The 20,993-nt window shown below is 43.8% G+C and overlaps 1 protein-coding gene across 3 annotated transcripts in view; it reads right to left on the reverse strand.

Moving 5' to 3' along the window:
• The window catches only part of astn2 (astrotactin 2), a 1,763,595-nt gene that overhangs the window by 1,192,267 nt on the left and 550,335 nt on the right, over positions 1-20,993 (reverse strand). For all 3 annotated transcript variants that reach the window (XM_078226657.1, XM_078226658.1, XM_078226656.1), the window contains exon 4: positions 9,437-9,589. In XM_078226657.1, coding sequence (XP_078082783.1) covers positions 9,437-9,589 — 153 coding nt within the window. The remainder of the gene's footprint in view (positions 1-9,436; positions 9,590-20,993) is intronic.

The raw sequence follows: 20,993 nt of genomic DNA on the forward strand, positions 1-20,993 counted from the left end.
TAGCAAAAGCCACACAAGCTTTCGGAGCTCCAAGCCCCTTCTTCAGGTGAGTGGGAATTCTGTTCACAAACAGGGCATATAAAGACACAAACTCAATTTACATGAATAATGGTTGGAATGCGAATACTTACAACTAATCAAGTCTTTAAGAAACAAAACAACATGAGTGGAGAGAGCATCAAGACAGGCTAAAAAGATGTGTATTGTCTCCAGACAAGACAGCTAGTGAAACTCGGCAGGTCCAGGCAACTGTGGGGGTTACAAATAGTGTGACAAAAAGATACATCATACAGTGATATATATGGGTGATATATACCCCTGTGGGGGTTACAAATAGTGGGTTCATGTCACACTATTTGTAACCCTCACAGTTGCCTGGACCTGCCGAGTTTCACTGGCTGTCTTGTCTGGAGACAGTACACATCTTTTTAGCCTGTCTTGATGCTCTCTCCACTCACGTTGTTTTGTTTCTTAAAGACTTGATTAGTTGTAAGTATTCGCATTCCAACCATTATTAATGTAAATTGAGGTTGTGTCTTTAAATGCCCTGTTTGTGAACAGAATTCCCACTCACCTGAAGAAGTGGCTTGGAGCTCCGAAAGCTTGTGAGGTAGTGGAAGCAGATACAATAGTGACTTTTAAGACATATCAGGACAAATACACGAATAGGATGGGAATAGAGTGATATGATTCCCAGAAGGGTAAGGTGTTTAGTTCAGACAAGCAGCATGGTGGGTGCAGGCTTGGAGGGCTGAAGGGCCTGTTCCTGTGCTGTAATTTTCTTTGTTCTTATGCTATTTCCAATAGTGTTTCAAGCTAAGGCGAGGGGTGGGTTCATCAGTTTCCAGGCACCAGCTAAAGTGTGGGCTGTGTAAGTTTTAGGGCAAATCCTCCATGATTAAAGAACCCAGGGATAAGGAGAATGGACAATTTGTTAAAATGGCCTGCTGGCTGTCAAAACTCCCAAGCGCAAACCTGTCGGTGGATCTTTACAGCCACATGAATATGCAAGAGGCTGGGAATAATGAGAAGGTCGAGCCAGGGATGATCTAATCAACAGGAAACAAAGGAGAAACCATGGCCAGCAGACAAGGGGTAAATAGCCCAGCAGCGAGACAATGAAAACGGAGAACAGCCCATCCACGGAAAACATTAAGATCCATCTCGCTGATGGGATACCAATCAGGCCGATTCAGAAAACATTAAAAAAGACATTAAAATATCGATTAAGGGCGGTGCCGACAGTTCCAGCCCTTTGTTCCAGTCGATCGAAGCTACCAGTGATCAAAAATTGCTTTATGTGAGAGAATCACCGGGGAGGTTTAAAAAGGACAAGCGAGCAACGGCTCGCGCGCTCTCTCTCTCTCTCTCGATGTGTGCCCGCTCTCTCTCTCTCTCTTAGCTTTTCGCCTCCTCCTCCTGGCACTTGGCTCTTCAGCTCTCGCACCATGTGTCCCCGCTCCTGCCCGCCAGCCGGATCCGCATCAAGACAAGTAAAGCCGCTCTCAAAGTTGTAAGTACCTCCGCCGGCTGAAGTTCCCGATATAAGGTAGAGGATGAGGGTTGAAAGGGGGTGGTGTTTAGTGAAGTTAAGTATGATAAGACTGTGTAAAAGTAAGAATTTACGTTGTGCCGATAGTGTTTCCTCCCATAGAAAATAGTTTAAAGGATAAGCTTTATTATTGTATGGTGTGGTGTTGGGAAGGTTGATTTGCTGTTTGAATAAATTATTGTAACTTTGAAACCTGTTTGGAGTTCGTCTTGCTTTTCTGTTCTCCCATCCGTGTACTCTGGCGGGGTCACAATTTCAAGAGCTCTCACCGTAAATCCGGAGTCTAGAACCAAGGGTGATCTGAGCGCCTTGAAAACGCTCACTCGGGGGAAACGACTGGTCAGGGATAAAACAGTGCAGTTTCCCTTTTTCTCCCTCTCGTGGAAACTACCTGAGTGAGGTGGTTACAGGGTGGCCGTTTGCTCCACCAACGAGAGAGAGAATCGCCCAGGCGTTGGTGGTGGTCAGGATACCTGGTGTGGAATAAGGTCCAGGTCACTGGTTAGGTATAAACAGTGAGCCTGGCCCAGCGCTCTTTCCGGCGGAAACTGCCCCAGTGCGGCATTCCTCGGCTTTGAAGTTTCAGAGCCCACTGGAAAGAGACCCCACAGGTATCGCTATACACCGATACCAGCCTGTGCGTGGAGTAAAGGAAACAGACCCGCTACAGCTGTCATTGGGAAGGAGCACAAGAGTTTGCCCATGTTCAGGCACAGGTCGTCATGCAGAGGGATGGTGATCTTCAGATGGCACACAACAACCTCGATCAATGGGCTGGGGCTTTGGGCAGAATCAGAATGTGTGAAGGATTGTCTTCCTCATTGGCAGACATGAGGCTGGAGTTCCATCTCCGCAGATGGGTGAATGTTTGTCAAGTCCTAGGATTTAACATTGTTTGAGAGAAAAGAAATAGGAATCGAATCCAATCCACCATTTAGTAAGATCATGGCTGATCTTCTGCCTCAACACCCTCTTCCTGCACTATCTCCATAACCTTTAAAATCCTGTGTGTGTAAAATCTATTGACGTCTGTCTTGAATATACCCAGCGACTGAGCAGCCACAGCTCTCTGAGATAGGGGCTGGAATTCTCCAGCCGTCCACACCGGCAGGATTCTCTGGTCGGGCCAGCAGCGGCACAATCCCTGCCATGGGTTTTTGCAGCACCGTGGAGTGGCTTCAGTGGGAATTCCCATTGACAGCAGCGAGACCAGAAGATCCCACCACCAGCGAACGGGTGGTGGTGGGATCTCTCCCACCAAGAGAAACCATGAGGGGACACCAGAGAATTCTGAAGACCCACAACACTTTGAACCTCATCTGACTCTATACGCTCAACCGCTTTTTCTGAGACTGTGACCACTTGTTATTCCCTAGCCAAGGGAAACATCTTGCCTATATTTAACCTGCTACGGCCCTGAAGAACTTACTACAATGCAAGATTGCACATTCCCATTCTGAAATAGAGCCTTTATAAAAAAATCAGGTAGTGCCTCTCTTGTTCTCCCTGGTGTTTTTGTGTTTTGTTATTGTATTATCTGTATGGACATAAATATTTTGCTACCTTGTGGAATGAAAAGGCGGCTTTTAGGTCTGTCATTTCTGTACGACTCTGAGGTATTTAGCATGGCTAGTTCGGCAGGTTCAAGTTGCAGAAGGTATGGCTACAAGGAACAGTACAGCACAGGAACAGGCCTTTTGGCCCTCCAATCCTGTGCCAGTCATGATGCTGTAACTAAATCAATCCTGGACCGGAGAGCGGTGCGGGCTTGGAGGGCCGAAGGGCCTGTTCCTGTGCTGTATTGTTCTTTGTTCTTTGTTCTTTGTTCTAAACTAAAAAAAAACTTTCTGCCCTTACTTGGTCCGTATCCCTCTATTCCCTCCCTATTCATGTACCCATCCAGATGCCTCTTAAATGTTGCTAATGTGCCTGCTTCCACCACTTCCTCTGGCAGCGCTCTCCAGGCACCCACCACTTTCCCTTAAACTTCCTCCCTCTCACCTTGAACCTGTGCCCCCTTGTAATTAACATTTCCACCCTTGGAAAAAGCCTCTGACTATCCACCTGGTCTATGTCTCTCATAATTCTTTGACCTCTATCAGGTCTCCTTTCGGCCTCCTGCTTTCCAGTGAAAACAATCTGCGCTTATTCAACCTCTCCTCATAGCCAACGCCCTCGAGACCAGGCAACATCCTGATGGACCTTCTTTGCAGTTCCGGTACAGCTGAAATTTAGCATGAAGGGTATTCAGCAGTTCTTTGCTGCCAATCATTTAGAAACTCCAAGGTTCTTTGCAATGCCCTGAAATATCTCAAAAAGGTCTCTCAGTACTCAAGGAGAGAATGACAGGACCAAATTACCTTGAGGTTATGGCAGAAGAATTCATACAGTCCAGACAGGGATGAAGTGCATGAGCAGGGTGCTTTCAAGGTATTAATGCTTAAACACCTTTCAACACTCTTGTAACTGCTGTTAGATCTTGAAGTGAGGATAGTTTTTGTTCATTTGTTTTCCCCAAAAAGGAAGCTACTGAATATTGCAACTCAATCAATATATGTATCCAGTCCATCCTATAGTCTTTTATCATTGCAATGGGTTTACAGTAGACGTCAAAATATATGTAGGCACAAAAAAGAAAATCAACGTACAGTGAAATTCATACCAGCTTGCCTATTGATTTATGTAAGTACTCTTCAAATTGGTGAATTCTTAGAATTGTGCAACAGGGAACAGACTCATCTCTGGTGATCATTCTTTCCATCAACCATGAATGAATGAATTTCCAATATATCTTCCCCTTGCTTTTGAAGGTTTCACTTGCAGCACTATTTGAAGTTGTTATATCCAAGATTGATGATGTAGCTAGTGTTAAAAAGCAAGGGTTGATCCCCTCTGAGAACTAACACCAAAATCCCCAAAGAGGAGTATCTCACCCTATAATCTGTACAAAGTGTGTGTAAAGTGGTGTGACCTGCTCTTCAACTTCTAATGGTTAAATACTAACCAAATCCTGACATTCACTCCAAAATCAACATGTAACAATTTATCTAACAGTGAGCAAATTAACTAAATTAACAAACCGAATAAATCCCTTTTAACTATTAACTATTCTCGAATAAAAGATTCTAATGGGATGCTGTTCAAATAAACACAATTTCCACTCATGAACAAAATAGAATTTAGTCACTCTCTAAATTACAACCAGGTTTTGTGCCTTTCGCAATATTCTGGGCCTTCTCTGTTGATTCTTCTATCTGAAACTTCTTTCTTCTTTAGTACTTTTCCCATCTAGATGGTGCTTTCTCGAAGACATTGATGAAGCTATGACAGCCAGCAATTCTCTCTCTCTCTCTGGACACAGAGAGTTAAGAGCTGAGAACTGTGAGCTGTTAACTCTGGCAGGTGGCAGTTGCTCTACCCTCTTTGCCCTGCTGCCCCCTTCTTTTATACTTTGAAGACATATCAATATTTTCCACAATAGGATTGGTCCCAGGTTGTCAGAATCATCAGATTTAAATTTAATAGGTTTTTGGCATCTAAGTGCCTGATTCAAGTGCCTGATTGGCTAAATTCAAAAAAGTCAAAAGCCTGTTGTCTTGGTAAAACTGCTGTTTGGCCTTTCGATACAAATGTTTCATAGAAACATAGAAGATAAGAGCAGGGTAAGGCCATTTTGCCCTTCGAGCCTGCTCCACCATTCATCACGATCATGGCTGATCATCCAACTCAACAGCCTAATCCTGCTTTCTCCTCATAACCTTTGATCCCATTCGCTCCAAGTGCTATATCCAACTGCCTCTTGAATACATTCAATGTTTTGGCATCAACTACTTCCTATGGTAACGAATTCTTTAGGTGAAGAAATGTCTCCTCATCTCCGTCCTAGATCGTCTACCTCGAAGCCTCCGACTGTGACCCTTGGTTCTGGACTCCCCCCCACCAACGGGAACATCCTCCCTGCATCTACCCTGTCTAGTGTGGTTAGAATTTTATATATCTCTACGCAATCCCCCCTCTGAACTCCAGCGAAAACAATCCTAACCTCATACATCAGTCCCACCATCGCCGGAATCAGCCTGAAAAACCTTCACTGCACTCCCTCAAGAGCATAAACATCGTTCTTCAGAAAAGGAGACCAAAACTGCACATAATATTAGAGGTCAATATTCAGTTGGGGCTTTTTATGTGCTTGCATTTTAAATTTCTTAGTACAGAAAAAGCACCACTTTTTAACGGGACCACACAATGCCTTCCCCCCCTAGCATTTACAATTTTACAAACACCAAATTCTAACTTCCTACCTCACCATCTACAATGAGTCTACCCAACTTCGCATCACTAGTTAACAGTTAGTCATGACCCATAGGGGGGAAAGTTTACCATTTTGAGTCTAAGTGCCGGATCTGGGCGTCAAATAGATCCGCGCCTGGAATCCTCTTTCCAGCGCGCCCATACGCGTTTTGCCAGCTCCGGCCCGATCCGCACTGTGGGCAGGGCTTAGTGCTGGCGGACCAATCGGAGCTCTGAACTGCGCACGCGCAATTCGAAAAAATCTGACAGCGCGCCCGGGCGCAAAAAAAAAAGCAGAAAGTGGAGAGAGCGGCTCTCTGACATTCATCCTCTGGTCGGCAGGGTGGGCTTGGGAGGGGAGGGGGTGTGACCGATCATCCCCTGGGGGAGGGGAGGGGTGGAGAGGACGTGTGACCGATTCCACCCCCCCCCCCCCAGAGGATGATCGTTCACACCCTCTCTCCTACCCCTCACATCCCCTCTCCTAACTGTCCACCCCCCCCCCCCCCCCCCAAGGGGATGTAGGGGAGGGGGTGTGACGTCTCATCCTCTGGTCGGGGTGGTTCCGCTGCCTGTCTGCGGCCGATCCCTCCTGGCACCATCGCTGGTACACTAACAGCCACAGCCGTCTCTCCCACTCTCTCGAACCTGCAGGGAAGAGTAATCTGTGGCTGGTAGTGTACCAGTGATGGTGCCAGGAGGGATCGGCCGCAGACAGGCAGCGGAACCCCCCCCCCCCCCCACTGACCAGAAAATGATACGTCACACCCCCTCTCCAGCCCCCCCCTCCCCCCCAGGGGATGATATGCCATACCCCCTCTCCTCCACCCCGCCAGGGGATGATACGCTACACCCCCCCCCACCACCCCCCAGGGGATGAGACGTCCCACCCCCCCCCCCCCCCCCCCCAGGGGATGAGACGTCACACCCGCTCCCCTCTCCCCGCCCCCCCTCCTCCACCCCCAGGGGATGAGACGTCACACCCCCTCTCCTCTTCCCACCCCCTCCCACTCAGACCAGAAGATGACCTGGGTCAGAGAGACGTTTCAGTCTCTAACCCCGCTCTTCGGAGGCTGCAGGGGCGACTTCAGATTTTTCTCTTGCAGGTCGGTAACAGCGCGGACGTGGATTGGGCCAGAAGACGATAAAGTGGGATTTGGCGGTAGTTGGGCGCGCGGTTCATTAAGTCGATTTAAATGCATGCAAATGCATTTAAATAGTCGGGCCGCCCGATTCGGGCATGGGCCGGAACCGTGCCTGAATCGGGTGTCGGTAAAGCCGTGATCTGCACGGAATCGGGTGCAGATCACGGTATAGGCCCAACACCCAACTTTACCACAATTTCGCGCCCGAAAACGGGCGCAAAGTTTTGATAAAATCAGGCCCATAGTTTCAAGTTCTCTATCGCGTTTACTTCACAATGTCTTCATCAGAATCTTTTGGACCATTCTTTCTCCAATCAGAAATAAAAAAAGTGTGTAGCTGTCATCAAAATGCAGCCAACCAACCATCTTATTTGAACTGAGAGATTAGTTGTGCCGGATTTCTCTCATTGTGCTGGTTTTTGATACACTTGTGTTATGGGATTATAGAGGTATATTTCCACTTTTGCAAAGGGAAACAAATCAGGGAGAAAACAATTGTGATTCCCTTACTTTCACTCTGGCAGGCAAAATTTCACACTGAAAATCAAACTGTAACTTTTAGCATTAAATATCTCAGGCAAACAGATTCCATCAAATGCCAAAGACAAAAGTACACTTTTATATTGCTATGTTAAAGTTTATTTATTCGTGTTACAAGTAGGCTTACATTAACACTGCAATGGAGTTACTGTGAGAATCTCCTAGTCGCCACACTCCGGCGCATGTTCGGTTACGCTGAGGGAGAATTTTCGCATGGCCAATGCACCTAACCAGTATGTCTTTCAGGCTGTAGGAGGAAACTGGAGCACCCGGAGGAAACCCACACAGACAGGGGAGAACTTGCAGACTCTGTGCAGACAGTGACCCAAGCCGGGAATCGATCCTGGGTCCCTGGCGCTGTGAGGCAGCAATGCTAACCACTGTGTCATCGTGTGCAACTACTTTCTGATAATAATGGCCTCTATTTTCACCTATAATTGTACATTTTTTTAAAGGTGGCTCTGACAGAGGCTTCCACCGCATGCAAGAAAAAAGTCGGCAGTTCATCTGGGTGGTCCTCAAGTTCGAAAAATACCATTCACCACATTAACGTCTAAAAATGAGCCAGACCCTTCTTCAAACTTCCAATATTAGTCACTTTCAGCTTCCCTGTTCCACATTTGCACCAGCTTATGTGTGGAGTAATTAAAGCTCAAGTGACTGTTCCTTGTTGGCTTCGGAACTCGAGTCTATGCCACAGAGTTACAGAATTTGTAACTGTGAAAAATAATTTGTTCACATTCAATTAATTTATATCTCAGAATGTTTTAAAATCCACACATCTGCCTTAAGCCATCTTAAACCATCCGGTGCATGCATATCGAGGTTCTTTAATCTCGTCTTGTCTTTAATTAAGCAACAATTAAGTTGTCCTCCTCAAAATAGTGCGATCTATATAGTACAAGATAAATCCTATTAGATTCCATAGGTTGGCATGAATAAGGAGCATGTTCTTCACAGATATGGAGATATTAAGCAGCCGCAATTAATTTTTTTCTTCTCATTCTCAATTTTGTAAAAGCTTTGATACATTGGAGGTCACACCCTTGAATCACCTTCAGTTGTGTTAAGAATGTTGACCTGGACACGTATTCCAACACCTGAGGATATGAGCCGTATGTCCTTGCATTGCCATATTGGGAAACTAACTAAAGGGTGGCTTATATATGAGTTCACACAAAGACTGTCAAATTTGCCCATTTTTTTATGACGGTCAACCTGCAACGCACTAGCCCAGCAATGGCACAAACCATAAATTTAACTGCTTTGTTATACCACATAGTTTTTTTGGTTCCCTTACCTGTGTGTTTAGCCCATCCTTTCTCTCATCCATGCAGATCTTGCTGGGCATGTACAATTTTGATATTTCTGCCCATACTCAATGCATCCGTGTCAGTTAGCATATTGCTCCAAGAAATAGCACTGAGCTTCAAATCTATGAAGTGTGTCCATTTATAAGATTCTGCTTTGCAAAAATCAAATTCAGTGTATTTATTGCAGAAACCCACAGCCTGTTCAGAGTAAGGATTCCAGCATAGAAGGAGCGTGCAGGACAAAACCACCAAACCCTTGCTGCAAAGCCTTGAAATGTTGCCCCCACCCCACAACTCCCCCATGTTTAAATTCAAAGTTTCTGGAAGAAATGTAACTCATATTACGCAGAGAGTACGCAGCCGAAATGTGCAGGAGAAAGACGGCGACGGGTGTGGGGGGGGAGGACTTGGATTCAGGAGAATCTCGAGCTTCTATAATACTTTTTATTTTAAAAATTAGCAACTTGGATGGTTTGCTTGTCAGTACATGCACTCAACCACCACCAGTAGCACCACTTCCACCACCAACCTACCATCACCTCTTCCCTTAAATGGAGATTCAGAAATATACCGAACAAGGTAGTTGTGTGTCCTACCTCGACTTTTATTCCTCCTTCCCTTCTTTCGTCCTGTGGATGTGCTGCGCGGTGCCTGCTGGAGGTGGGAGATCTCAATTGGCGTGTTTGTTCGAAAACTCTCCTTGAACTTCTGCATCAATGACTGTACTGTATCTTGAGTCACATCAGCGGCTACAATGTGTCAATTTTATCATTAAAAATGTGAAAATGTTACATCTGCAAGTTCTATTACTTGTCAGTCAAACTGCGTAAAAGCACACTTTGTAATGCCAAAAACTATATTTAATATATACTTTTCTTTAAATTAAGTGGTTCATAAAACAATCAAGACTGCTGTGTTTTTTTTTAAAAATAGGGCAAAAACACCTCTTGTTTCTGGGCTAATCTGTACCCAGTTGGTGTACCAGTCACGGTTCGTAGTGTCGTCAAACTAAAGCAAGTAGATAAGGAAGGGAAAATATAACAAAAATAGTCTGTGCAAGATAAATTTTGAGTTGCTGTGTGGATCTTAAAATCAGGAACCGATTCAAATCCCATTCTGAATTATTCAAATTCACCATGATTCTGGGGAGATTGGAGGGAGTTCAGTCACTGGGTAGTTATCAGATGCTTATCCGAGTGGATCAGGGCTGTTGCATCCCAGACAAACCTTCAGCCTGTTTCCTTCCACATCACCCCCCTCCCTCCGCCCCCCTCAAAATTAACTTCTGAAAAATGAATATTGTGCATTGGTACGATTAAGAATTCTGCATTTATAATTACAAATTTATTTTACATGAAGAAAATATTATGACACGGATGGTACATTCTCATTGTTGTACACTTTTCACAGGATATGCATGAAAAGGAATGGACGTTATAATGTATAATATGACTTGTGATATAAAACTTTGAGCTCCTGCAACATGTACTAGATGATTTCACGCAAAAAATCAATAATCATGAAGAAAGGCTGAGTGTGATGACTTCAGCCAGGCTAATGAGGTTGGCTTGCTGGTATGAACTACCTAATGAGCCTACATTCGTGGCCAGGTGTCCCTAGAGAGGGAGCATGCAGTGTCCACGGGCGCAGTTGACGCTTTCCACGACCACTGGGCACCGCAGGGGCTGGGGTGTATTATTGACCCTGAGAATCACCTTTTGGTTTGATGTTTTTAAGTTTCCTTTCGACTTTGTTTTTGGTTCGGGCTGTTCCCCCTTGTTTTTGGGGAGCTGCCCCTTTTAATTTGTCCCTAAGTTAATTTGAGTTAGTTTATTTGGTTGGTGTGAAAAGACATACCTAATGAGCCTACGTTCGTGACCAGGTGTCCCTGAAGAGGGAGCATGCGGTGTCCACGGGCGCAGTTGACATCTTCCACGCCCGTTGGGCACCGCGGGGGCTGGGATGTATTATCGACTCTGATAGTCACCTTTTGATTTAATGTTTTAAGTTTCCTTTCGACCTTGTTTTTTGTTCGGGCTTTTCCCCTTTTAATTTGTCCTTAAGTTAATTTGAGTTCATTTATTATGTTGGTACCTGAAAGAGATACCCGATGAGTCCTAATTGATGGTTAAATCAGGGAGCCTCATGCTCCCTGTTTAAAACAGGTGTACCAGACTCCCAGTCTGTATTTTGCTGGGAGCAACTGGAGAGCTGGCTGTGTACAGATGTATGGTGTAAATAAAGTAACTTGGTGACAGACTTTCGCTTCTGTGGAGTTATTACACTGGGTTAGATTAGATTATGTCTTTTCGATACTCTTTGCTGGTTTACAATTTTGGAATGGTCACATATAAATGTGCAAATTTGTAGAACTATTGCATAAATAGAATCAGGAATATAATGTAAAATTTTGGGAAAGACTGCAAGGGAAACCTATGGGTGCGATCTGTCCTGAAATTCCCGCTGCAGAATGGTCGGAGAATTTGGCGCCCGGCCAAATCTCCGCTCACTGTGGCAGGATGGGAAAATCCTGCTGACGTGAACGATGGTAAGATTCTGGCCGATATATTTGTCAGTGTATGTAGATGTATATCAGTAGATTTAGGACTTGCATTATTGAAGCCTGTTTGTTTACGTATGTAGCTTTATGAATAGACGAGCAACTTTCAAAGACATTTTTTCATAAACTTTACATTTTCTCATCATTTCAATCCAACATGTGAAAAAGTTTCACCTGCACAGCAAACAATCACCCACACAGTTTATTTGAGGTTAACGTTTGAATGTCATTATTTAAATTGATGAAGGATGTATTAATTTCAACTCATTTTACCTGCGCAACGGAGTGAATGGCTCACTGACACCTCTAACACTGAACCGAGCCAAGGGCCATGAGTTTATGGCACATCTATCTCCACATTCTTTTTCTCTCAATGTTCAAATCCCTTCCACCAGTATGTGACAATAAACAGAATTTGACTGATGGGATAGATGTACTAATAACGGTGGCCAACAGTGCATCCAAACAGCCTTGCTGTTTGATGTCATTATTCCGATCTTGTTTGCGATTGATTGGATTTTGAGACAAAGAGCATCAGAAGAACTGGCTTACAATGGACCCTTTATTATCAAATAACCACACAGATGCAAGATAAAACTTGTCCCTCAACGCAAATATCAGATGGTACACATTGTCTTTCGACACCATCCATCGGTGGAGGGAGTGAATGTTTGTGGATTGGGTGTTAACTAATCAAGTTGTTTTGTCCTGGATAGTGTCAAGCATCTTGTGTGTTGTTGGAACTGCACTCATCCAATGAAAGGGAGAGTATTCCATCATTCTCCTGTCGTCTTGTGCTTTGCAGATTGCAGGAAGTCTTTAATGGTGGTGGCGGAGGGCGCAGGAGTTGAGTTACTCGCCACAGGATTTCTGGTCTTTAATCTGCTATTGTAGCCACAGAATTTGGGGCGGCATGGTGGCACAGTGGTGAGCACTGCTGCCTTAGGTCACTGTCTGTGTGGAGTTTGCACATTCTCCCCGTGTCGGCACACATTTCCTCCAGGTGCTCCAGTTTCCTCCCATGGTCCAAAGATGTGCAGGTTAGATTGATTGGCCATGCTAAATTGCCCCTTAGTGTCAGGGGATTAGTAGGGCAAATATGTGAGGTGACAGGAATTGTGCGTGGGATTGTGGTCAGTGCAGACTCAATGGACCGAATGGCCTCCTTCTGCACTGAAGAGATTCTATGTATTTGTATGGCTAGTCCAGTTCAGTTTCTGGTCAGTGGCAACCCTCAAGGATGTTGACAATCCTCTTTAGATATAGGAGTGGTGTCAAAGGACTGGGGGATTGAACATATTAGACCCCCGTTCATACAAAGGTAAATTTGACACTTTCAGGACAATTAGTTTAATGTCACTGGTGGGGATCATTTGGAATTAATAATCCAGGAAGAAAGAATAAGTCATATGGGACAAGTTTGGACTGATAACTCTCCTTTATCAAGGATTTGTTCGGGGAAAATAATGTTTGACTAACCTGATGGAGTTTTCAATGAGATAACAGAATGGTTGAGGGTAGTGCAAATGATGTTTTGTACATGAACTTTCAAAAGCATTTGACACAGTACTACATATTGGGCTTGTTTCCAAAATTGAAGCACAGGTGAGAAAGGGGATTAGAAACATAGATACAGAAGTGACAGAAAACAGATGTACTGAAAGATTGTTTTTCAGACTGGAAGGAGATATACAGCGGATTTCCCCAAGGTTCAGTATCGGGGACACTGCTGTTTTTGATCTACGCAGATGACTTGGACTTGGGGAGGGAGGCACCTTTTCAAAAATTACAAATGACAAGAAGCTTGGAAATCTAGCTCACAGTGAAGAAATTGGGAAGTGACTTCACAAGGAGGGTGGCAGAAAGAGCGAACACATGACTGAAGAAGTTTGACACTGAAAAATGTGAGGAGATACATTTTGGTGGAAACAAATGGAGAAAATAAATGTCAAATTATATAATTTTTAAGCTGGTGAGGGGAATGGGGGTATTTATGCACAGGTTTCTGAGGGATAAAGTACAAAAGTTCAGAAATTTTGGTAACTATATCAAACACTACTGCAAACCTATTTGGAGCAATGTGTCCAATTCTGGGCACCATGCTTTTGGAAGGAAGAGTGAAAAAGGGAGTGACCAGAATGATTCCAGGGGTGAGGGGTTATAGTAATGGAGATAGACTAGATAGACATGGATGTTCTCCTTGGTGCAGAAAAAGTCAGAGCTAATTTGAAGAAAGTGTTTAAAATCATCAAGGTTTGATCAGTGTTGTGAACATCTAGCTCATAACTCATTATTTGAATATAACTTTTTAGTTTCAGGAATTAAGTGTTAAACTCAAGATAAATTGAAACACCAGATCAGATTACTAGGGTAAATTTACTAATGATGCCGAACGAGGCGGCAAAGTAAGCTGTGGGGAGGATACAGAGGGGCTTGTCAGAATTTGGTGAGACTGCATCTGGAGGAGTGTGTGCAGGTTTGGCCCCCACATTGAATAAAGGATATATTTGCATTGGAGGCAATATAGCAAAGTTTCACTCAATTGATCCCTGGGATGAAGAGGTTGTCCTATGATGGGAGGCTGAGAAAATTGGGCTTGAAACATTTGGAAGAATGAGAGACGATCTCATGGAAACCTATAAAATTATGAAGGGGCTTGATAGAGTGGACACAGAGCTTATTTTTATTGGGTCGGGATAAGGGGCTGATCATTTAGAACTGAGAGTAGGAGAACTTTTGTAATGCATTGGGTAGTGAATCTTTGATAGTCTCTTCTCCAGAGGGTTGTGGATGCTCCATTGTTGAATACATTTAAGGTTGGGATAGACAGATTTTTGGTCTCTCAGGGAATCATGAGTTATGAGGAGCGGGCAGGAAAACGGAGTTGGAAGTCCAAGATCAACCATGATCATACTGAATGGTGGAACAGACTCACTGGGCCATGTGGTCTACTCCTGCTCCTTTCTCTTATCTTCTAATGATTAAGAAACCAATTCACAAGCTCCAAAGTAATACAAATCAAACAAGATTTGGTTAATTAGTTAGTAGCTAATCTATATTTATTTTAGAAGGTTATAGATAGGGCGGCACGGTAGCACAGTGGTTAGCACTGCTGCTTCACAGCTCCAGGGACCTGGGTTCGATTCCCAGCTTGGGTCACTGTCTGTGTGGAGTTTGCACATTCTCCTCGTGTCTGCGTGGGTTTTCTCCGGGTACTCCAGTTTCCTCCCACAGTCCAAAGATGTGCAGGTTAGGTTGATTGGCTATGCAAAAATTGCCCTTAGTGTCCTGGGATACGTAGGTTAGAGGGATTAGTGGGAAAATATGTGGGGATATGGGGGTAGGGCCTGGGTGGGATTGTGCTCGGTGCAGACTCGATGGGCCGAATGGCCTCTTTCTGTGCTGTAGGGTTTCTAAGATTCTAAGATTCTAAGTGTAAAACCTAAATGATGGGTGACACATCTTTGGGGATTTTAATGAAGAGAGGAGGTCTACCCTTACTTCAATGAAAGATTTAAATTATGTTGGAGTTGCCAGATGAAAATAAGTTAAAGGCAATTGGTCATCAAGGGACTTCCTTGATGAGAATGATAATTCTCAGAAAAGAGGATCATAAAACTCTATTAGGTTAATAAATTGTTTAAATGAATCAACACAATTGTTTGATTGCGAATGTAAAAAATAATTAATTTACATTTCTGTTTGCAACATCCCAAGTATGTCATATTGTCATGGAGTTGAGTTGTGAGCATTAAGATTGTCCTTCGTTTTAATGTATTTGGGTGCTTCTCACAGAAGGCAGTTGCAGTTTTGGCCTTGTGTAGGCGGAAACTCACTGAACCATGGGAACAAAAAGGAGATAAATATTGATCAGACCTGCACCATAAGCAGAGAAAATACTGACTTTATTATTTATCACATGGATTGTGTGTGGGGCTTCAGCTTGGTTTGGAATTTCACGAGGAGGAAAGAAGCTAGAAGATTTGCCTAGCTTGAAGCTGAAAGAAGAAACCTACAGTGGTCCTTAGAAAAAGGCAATTAGCTTAATGGCAAAATATAATCAGCCTGAACAATTAGCCTGGAAAGTGTTGTGCAGAATTTAGGGGAGCAGACTGACAAAAAGAAGTAAATGTCCATTCAAAGTGAATTTTGGAGGGTTGTAGCATAACTTTTATTGGACCCAGAAGAACTGAATTAACCTTTAAGATTCTTGTAACATATTGTTTAACGAGACTTCTGGGGGGGAAGCAAAAGTCGAGTTGAGTTATAGCAGAAGTTGTTACAATGCTAGTTTATAGACAGAAGTTGTTTCCAGGCAGAAGTTGTTATAATGCTAGTTTAGTGGTGCTTGCATTGTTTAATTGCTCTTCACACGTTCTGTTTTTGTTTGAAAGTGTGAAATCTTGTGATATTGCTTTCAGTTTATATTAGGGCAAACCCAGGGAGTGTGGGTTGCAGCAGAAGATGAATGAATGGAAAGGGTTAAACAGACAGCCTGACTGTAGTATCCACACTCACGGCAGGCAGACGCATGAAAAACTACAAATAACTACACCTCAGATGGCACTAAAACAGTCACACCCCAGGTAAGATCGTTCCGAGGTTACAGCAACAATAAGAGAATTGATATCACTTATCAAGGCTCCAAAAGGTCTAGAGGAGCCACTGTGCCTCTGGAAAACTAATCAAGTATTAAAGCTAAAGCACACAGGATCCGTACAATGTGATCAAAAACAGAACCGTAACCAATTTAAAGTAACAATCTGATGATCTAATCGAACGTGAATTGTAACGTGAAAAAGTATAATGTTCAGTAGAGTAGCTCAGAAACAAGCTGTAGTTACAGCCATGAGTTTCTGCTCTCCCTCATGTATGTTGAATAAAGCTGTTTTTTTTCTACATGGTCTCGGAAGACTCCGTTCGTTCATTCCCTCCTACAAGTTCATCACTGAGTATCCAGATTTCTCTTTAAACATTGATGGTCTCCACTGGGATTGTAATAATAGAGTAAATAAAAACTGTTTCTAAAGGCTGAAGGGTCAATACTGAGAATCAACGGCAACGGGAGGAAAAAAATCTTATTTTTAAAGCAACAATCGGTTTAGATTTGGAATGCGCTGCCAGATTAGATGAAGGATGGTTCTAATACAAACCATTAAAAGGGAATTGGATACACACAGATGAGATAAAATTTGGGGAAAGATTGGATGAGGGATTAATTGGATTGTCGAGTGGCCTCTTTCAATGCTGTACTGCACTGTGGTTCATAGCCCTCTTGTGGCGGGAATAGGGCCAAACATTGTGACAAGCTGTTCAAGTCTCCATTGACTTCAGTGGGACTGGAAGATCCACCTCATCTCTCGATCATTCTCTAAACTAAAGAAAACCAAAATCATTCCAGACTATTGTGAAACACATTTTCATGGTCAGTCCAGGCAGACACTTTGAAGCCATTGTTTGACTCTTCATCCTTCCATATACTGTAGATGTGGATATAAATTAAATGGGGTGAAAGATAAACCAATAAAGAAATCTCATAAAAATAGGATGAGATTTTCACAGAATCCCTACAGTGCAGGAGGCCATTCGGCCCCTTGAGCCTGCACTGACAACAATCCCACTCAGACCTTACATAGAAAAATAGAAGATAGGAGCAGGAGGCGGCCATTTGGCCCTTTGAACCTGCTCTGCCATTCATCACAATCATGGCTGATCGTCCAACTCAATAGCCTAATCCTGCTTTCTCCCCATAACCTTTGATCCCATTCGCCCCAAGTGCTTGAATACATTCAATTATCTGCGTAATCCCATGTATTTAGCATGCTAATCTCCCTGACACTAAGAAGCAATTTAGCATGGCCAATCAGCCTAACCTGCACATCTTTGGACTGTGGGAGGAAACTGGAGCACCCGGAGGAAAACCCACGCAGACACGGGGAGAATGTGCAAACTCCACATAGACAGTCACCTGAGGCCGGAATTGAACCCGGGGCCCTGGCGCTGTGAGGCAGCAGTGCTAACCATGGTGCCACCGTGCCGCCCACAAACCTACACTGTTGAAAAGGTCATATGGTGACATCAACTGTAGAAAATCAATTTTTTGTGTTTTGCGATAAGTGTCACAACCGAGAATAGATGTCAAGGAAACTCCTTTCAGTGCATGTCAGGAAAAAATACTCGCATCTAATTCTCAAGGTAATTACTTATGTAAACTGTGGTAGGAACAGAAAGCAAAGGAGATATAAACTATAGGTTAGTTTAGTTTTGTTTTTAGTAATGTCACAAGTAGGCTCACAAAAACGTGCAGGGTGAATAATGCTCCTTTAATACAAGAAAACAAAAAAGCTTTACTTCTTCCCACTAACTACAAAATAGCAGTACACTGAGCACATCATTCATTCAAAAAGCAGGGACAACCTCCTGCAGCATGTGTAAGTGAATGAATTAACGAAGCGAGAGGCAAAAGAGAAAAGGGACCTGGCTTGAACTGAGATATTAGCCTGCTTTGTGCAAGAGAAGCACTCTTTATATGAAACAACCCACAGTTGCTGGAACTAATTCCAGATGAGTTCATAGTAATAATTTTGCTACCATATCAAATCAATTTTCCATTGCTCAAGAACAACGAACTTGCAATGGCTCGAGAGAGAAATCAAGGGCCACATCACATAGAATCCCTGCAGTATATAAAGAGGCCATCGACCCATCAATTTTGCAACAACTTTCCGACAGATCACCTTACCCAGGCCCTGCCCCCATAACCCCACATATTTACCCCGCTAATCCTCCTAACCTACATATCTTGGGACGCTAAGGTGCAAAATAGCATGGCCAATCCACCTCACTGCATACTTTTGGACTATGGGAGGAAACCTATGCAGACATGGGGAAAACATACAAACTCCACACAGACAGTCACCCAAGGCTGGAATTGAACCCGGATCCCTGGCGCTGTGAGGCAGCAGTGCTAACCACTGCGCCACCGTGCCGCCCTTCTGCTGTCTTCATTGCAGAACTTCCTCCTTCCACCAATGAAAGTGAGAAAATCACAGCAACAGCCAAACGTGCATTTTGTTACGAGGCGCAATGAGGCTAGTCAGTATGTCTTACTCCCGAAGGGGGAAAAAAGCATTGCATTTAAACCAGCACTGTGGAGCAAGGTATAATCATACAAATGTCTGAAAATTTATACTGTTATCTTGATCATGGTAATGCTGACATGAGTAAAAACTGATGTGAATAAAAATACTTGGTCACCTTGACAGGTTGATAGATTTGGTTTCATTACTTATTAGCAATCTTTGTCCTCTTTGCGAAAGGAATTGTTCACCCCAGATCTCAATGTACCATTAAAAGTGCCTCAAATACATGTTATTGGAATAATCCAACTTCTATCATGTTTCTTATTGCAGTGTGCCATGGAAAATAATTCAGTTTCAGGCTTAACACAAAGAAGGCAGTTTGTTTTTTCTTTAGGTAGGCCACAGGTAATGTGAAAGGAGGTTTCAATCTACCAATTTGAATTGAACACTGCCTAAATTAAGGGACAAATTGGGAAAAATTGCTGTCAAATCTTTCACGCTACTTTGAGGAAAATGGAAATGTCAGTCAGGTATATTTGGGGTGAGTGTAAAACTTTACTGAAGTCATGTTGTTGAGAGAGTTTCTTTAACCTTCGTCTAATGGCTGTCACAGACTACTTAAAGGTGCTAAAACATTGACCCCAATTTTTCCACTTTCTACCCATTGTCAATCTCACATGTTATAATTAAAAATCAACACTTAAGTGTTATAAAGCAAATGTAAGTACGGCCATTCGAGGGGAGGTGATAAGTAACTGAATATGCAGGAGACTAAAAAAGCTAATGAGAGACAAATTCCTTTCAGACATTACAAGTCAAGCACTTTGGATATAACTTGTCACAGTGCTGAAAAGCTAATCTGGAATGCCACTTTCAAAGTGCTGCATTAGTTGTTAAGCACTTTAGAATGTCCTTAGAAATCTCTCGAGGTCAGGAAAGGCCGCGAGGAGCTCCACTGTGTGTTAGTGGGCTCATGTGAAGCAGTCCAGTGAGGCGAAAGGTTCTATTAATACTGTTAATATTATTGTTGCAAGATTGCACTAATATTCCTGGTAATTGGAGTATTAATTCAAATAATTTCAAACTTACATCCATGCTTTGCAGTCACTGAAGGCAGAGCAAAGAAAGGTAAGTCACGTTAATGAGAACCCAACCTTACTGAGATTTTATTTCACCATGGTGTTGCTGGAAAGACAAGCACTTGTGGTTCATCCACAATTTCCCTGGAGAAGATGAATGTGAGCCGTCTTCTGAACCCGCTGCAGTCCAAGTGTGGAGGAACACTCAGTGCTGAGAGGGAGTTCCAGGATTCTGACCCAGTGACAGTGAAGGAACAGCGATATGCTTCCAAGTCAGGATGGTGAGTGCCTTGGAGCGGGATTTGTAGGTGGCAGTGTTCTCAGGTATCTGCAGTCTCGTCCTTTTGGATGCGAGAGGTCGCAGGTTTGCCAAAGGAGACCTGGTGAGTTGCTGCAGTGCACCTTGTACATGGTGATAGAACATAGAAAGCCACAGCACAAACAGGCCCTTCGGCCCACAAGTTGCGCCGATCACATCCCCACCTCTAGGCCTATCTATAGCCCTCAATCCCATTAAATCCCATGTACTCATCCAGAAGTCTCTTAAAAGACCCCAACGAGTTTGCCTCCACCACCACCGACGTCAGCCGATTCCACTCACCCACCACCCTCTGAGTGAAAAACTTACCCCTGACATCTCCTCTGTACCTACCCCCCAGCACCTTAAACCTGTGTCCTCTCGTAGCAACCATTTCAGCCCTTGGAAATAGCCTCTGAGAGTCTACCCTATCCAGACCTCTCAACATCTTGTAAACCTCTATCAGGTCACCTCTCATCCTTCGTCTCTCCAGGGAGAAGAGACCAAGCTCCCTCAACCTATCCTCATAAGGCATGCCCCCCAATCCAGGCAACATCCTTGTAAATCTCCTCTGCACCCTTTCAATGGCTTCAACATCTTTCCTGTAATGAGGTGACCAGAACTGCGCGCAGTACTCCAAGTGGGGTCTAACCAGGGTCCTATAAAGCTGCAGCATTATCTCCCGACTCCTAAACTCAATCCCTCGATTAATGAAGGCTAGTACACCGTACGCCTTCTTGACCGCATCCTCCACCTGCGAGGCCGATTTAAGAGTCCTATGGACCCGGACCCCAAGGTCCTTCTGATCCTCTACACTGCTAAGAATGGTACCCTTCATATTATACTGCTGCTTCATCCCATTGGATCTGCGATTAATTCACTCGGGAGGCTGGATCGTACCCGGGAAATAAAGGCTTTTATTAGTAACAAGAATGGAGCAGACTGCTAAACAATACAATCCCAGACTAAAGGGTCACTAGGCAGTGCAGTGACCTTTATACTCCTATAGGTAGGCGGAGCCAACCGGAGTGTACCACAGAACAATACCAACAGGTGGAACACCCCAACCCTAACCCCAGCAGTAACAAGAGTAACAGATGTACAAGTACCCATAGTGATAACCATCTATGGTTC

This window comes from Mustelus asterias, chromosome 13 (genome assembly GCF_964213995.1).
Source record: "Mustelus asterias chromosome 13, sMusAst1.hap1.1, whole genome shotgun sequence".
Taxonomy (NCBI): Eukaryota; Metazoa; Chordata; class Chondrichthyes; order Carcharhiniformes; family Triakidae; genus Mustelus; species Mustelus asterias.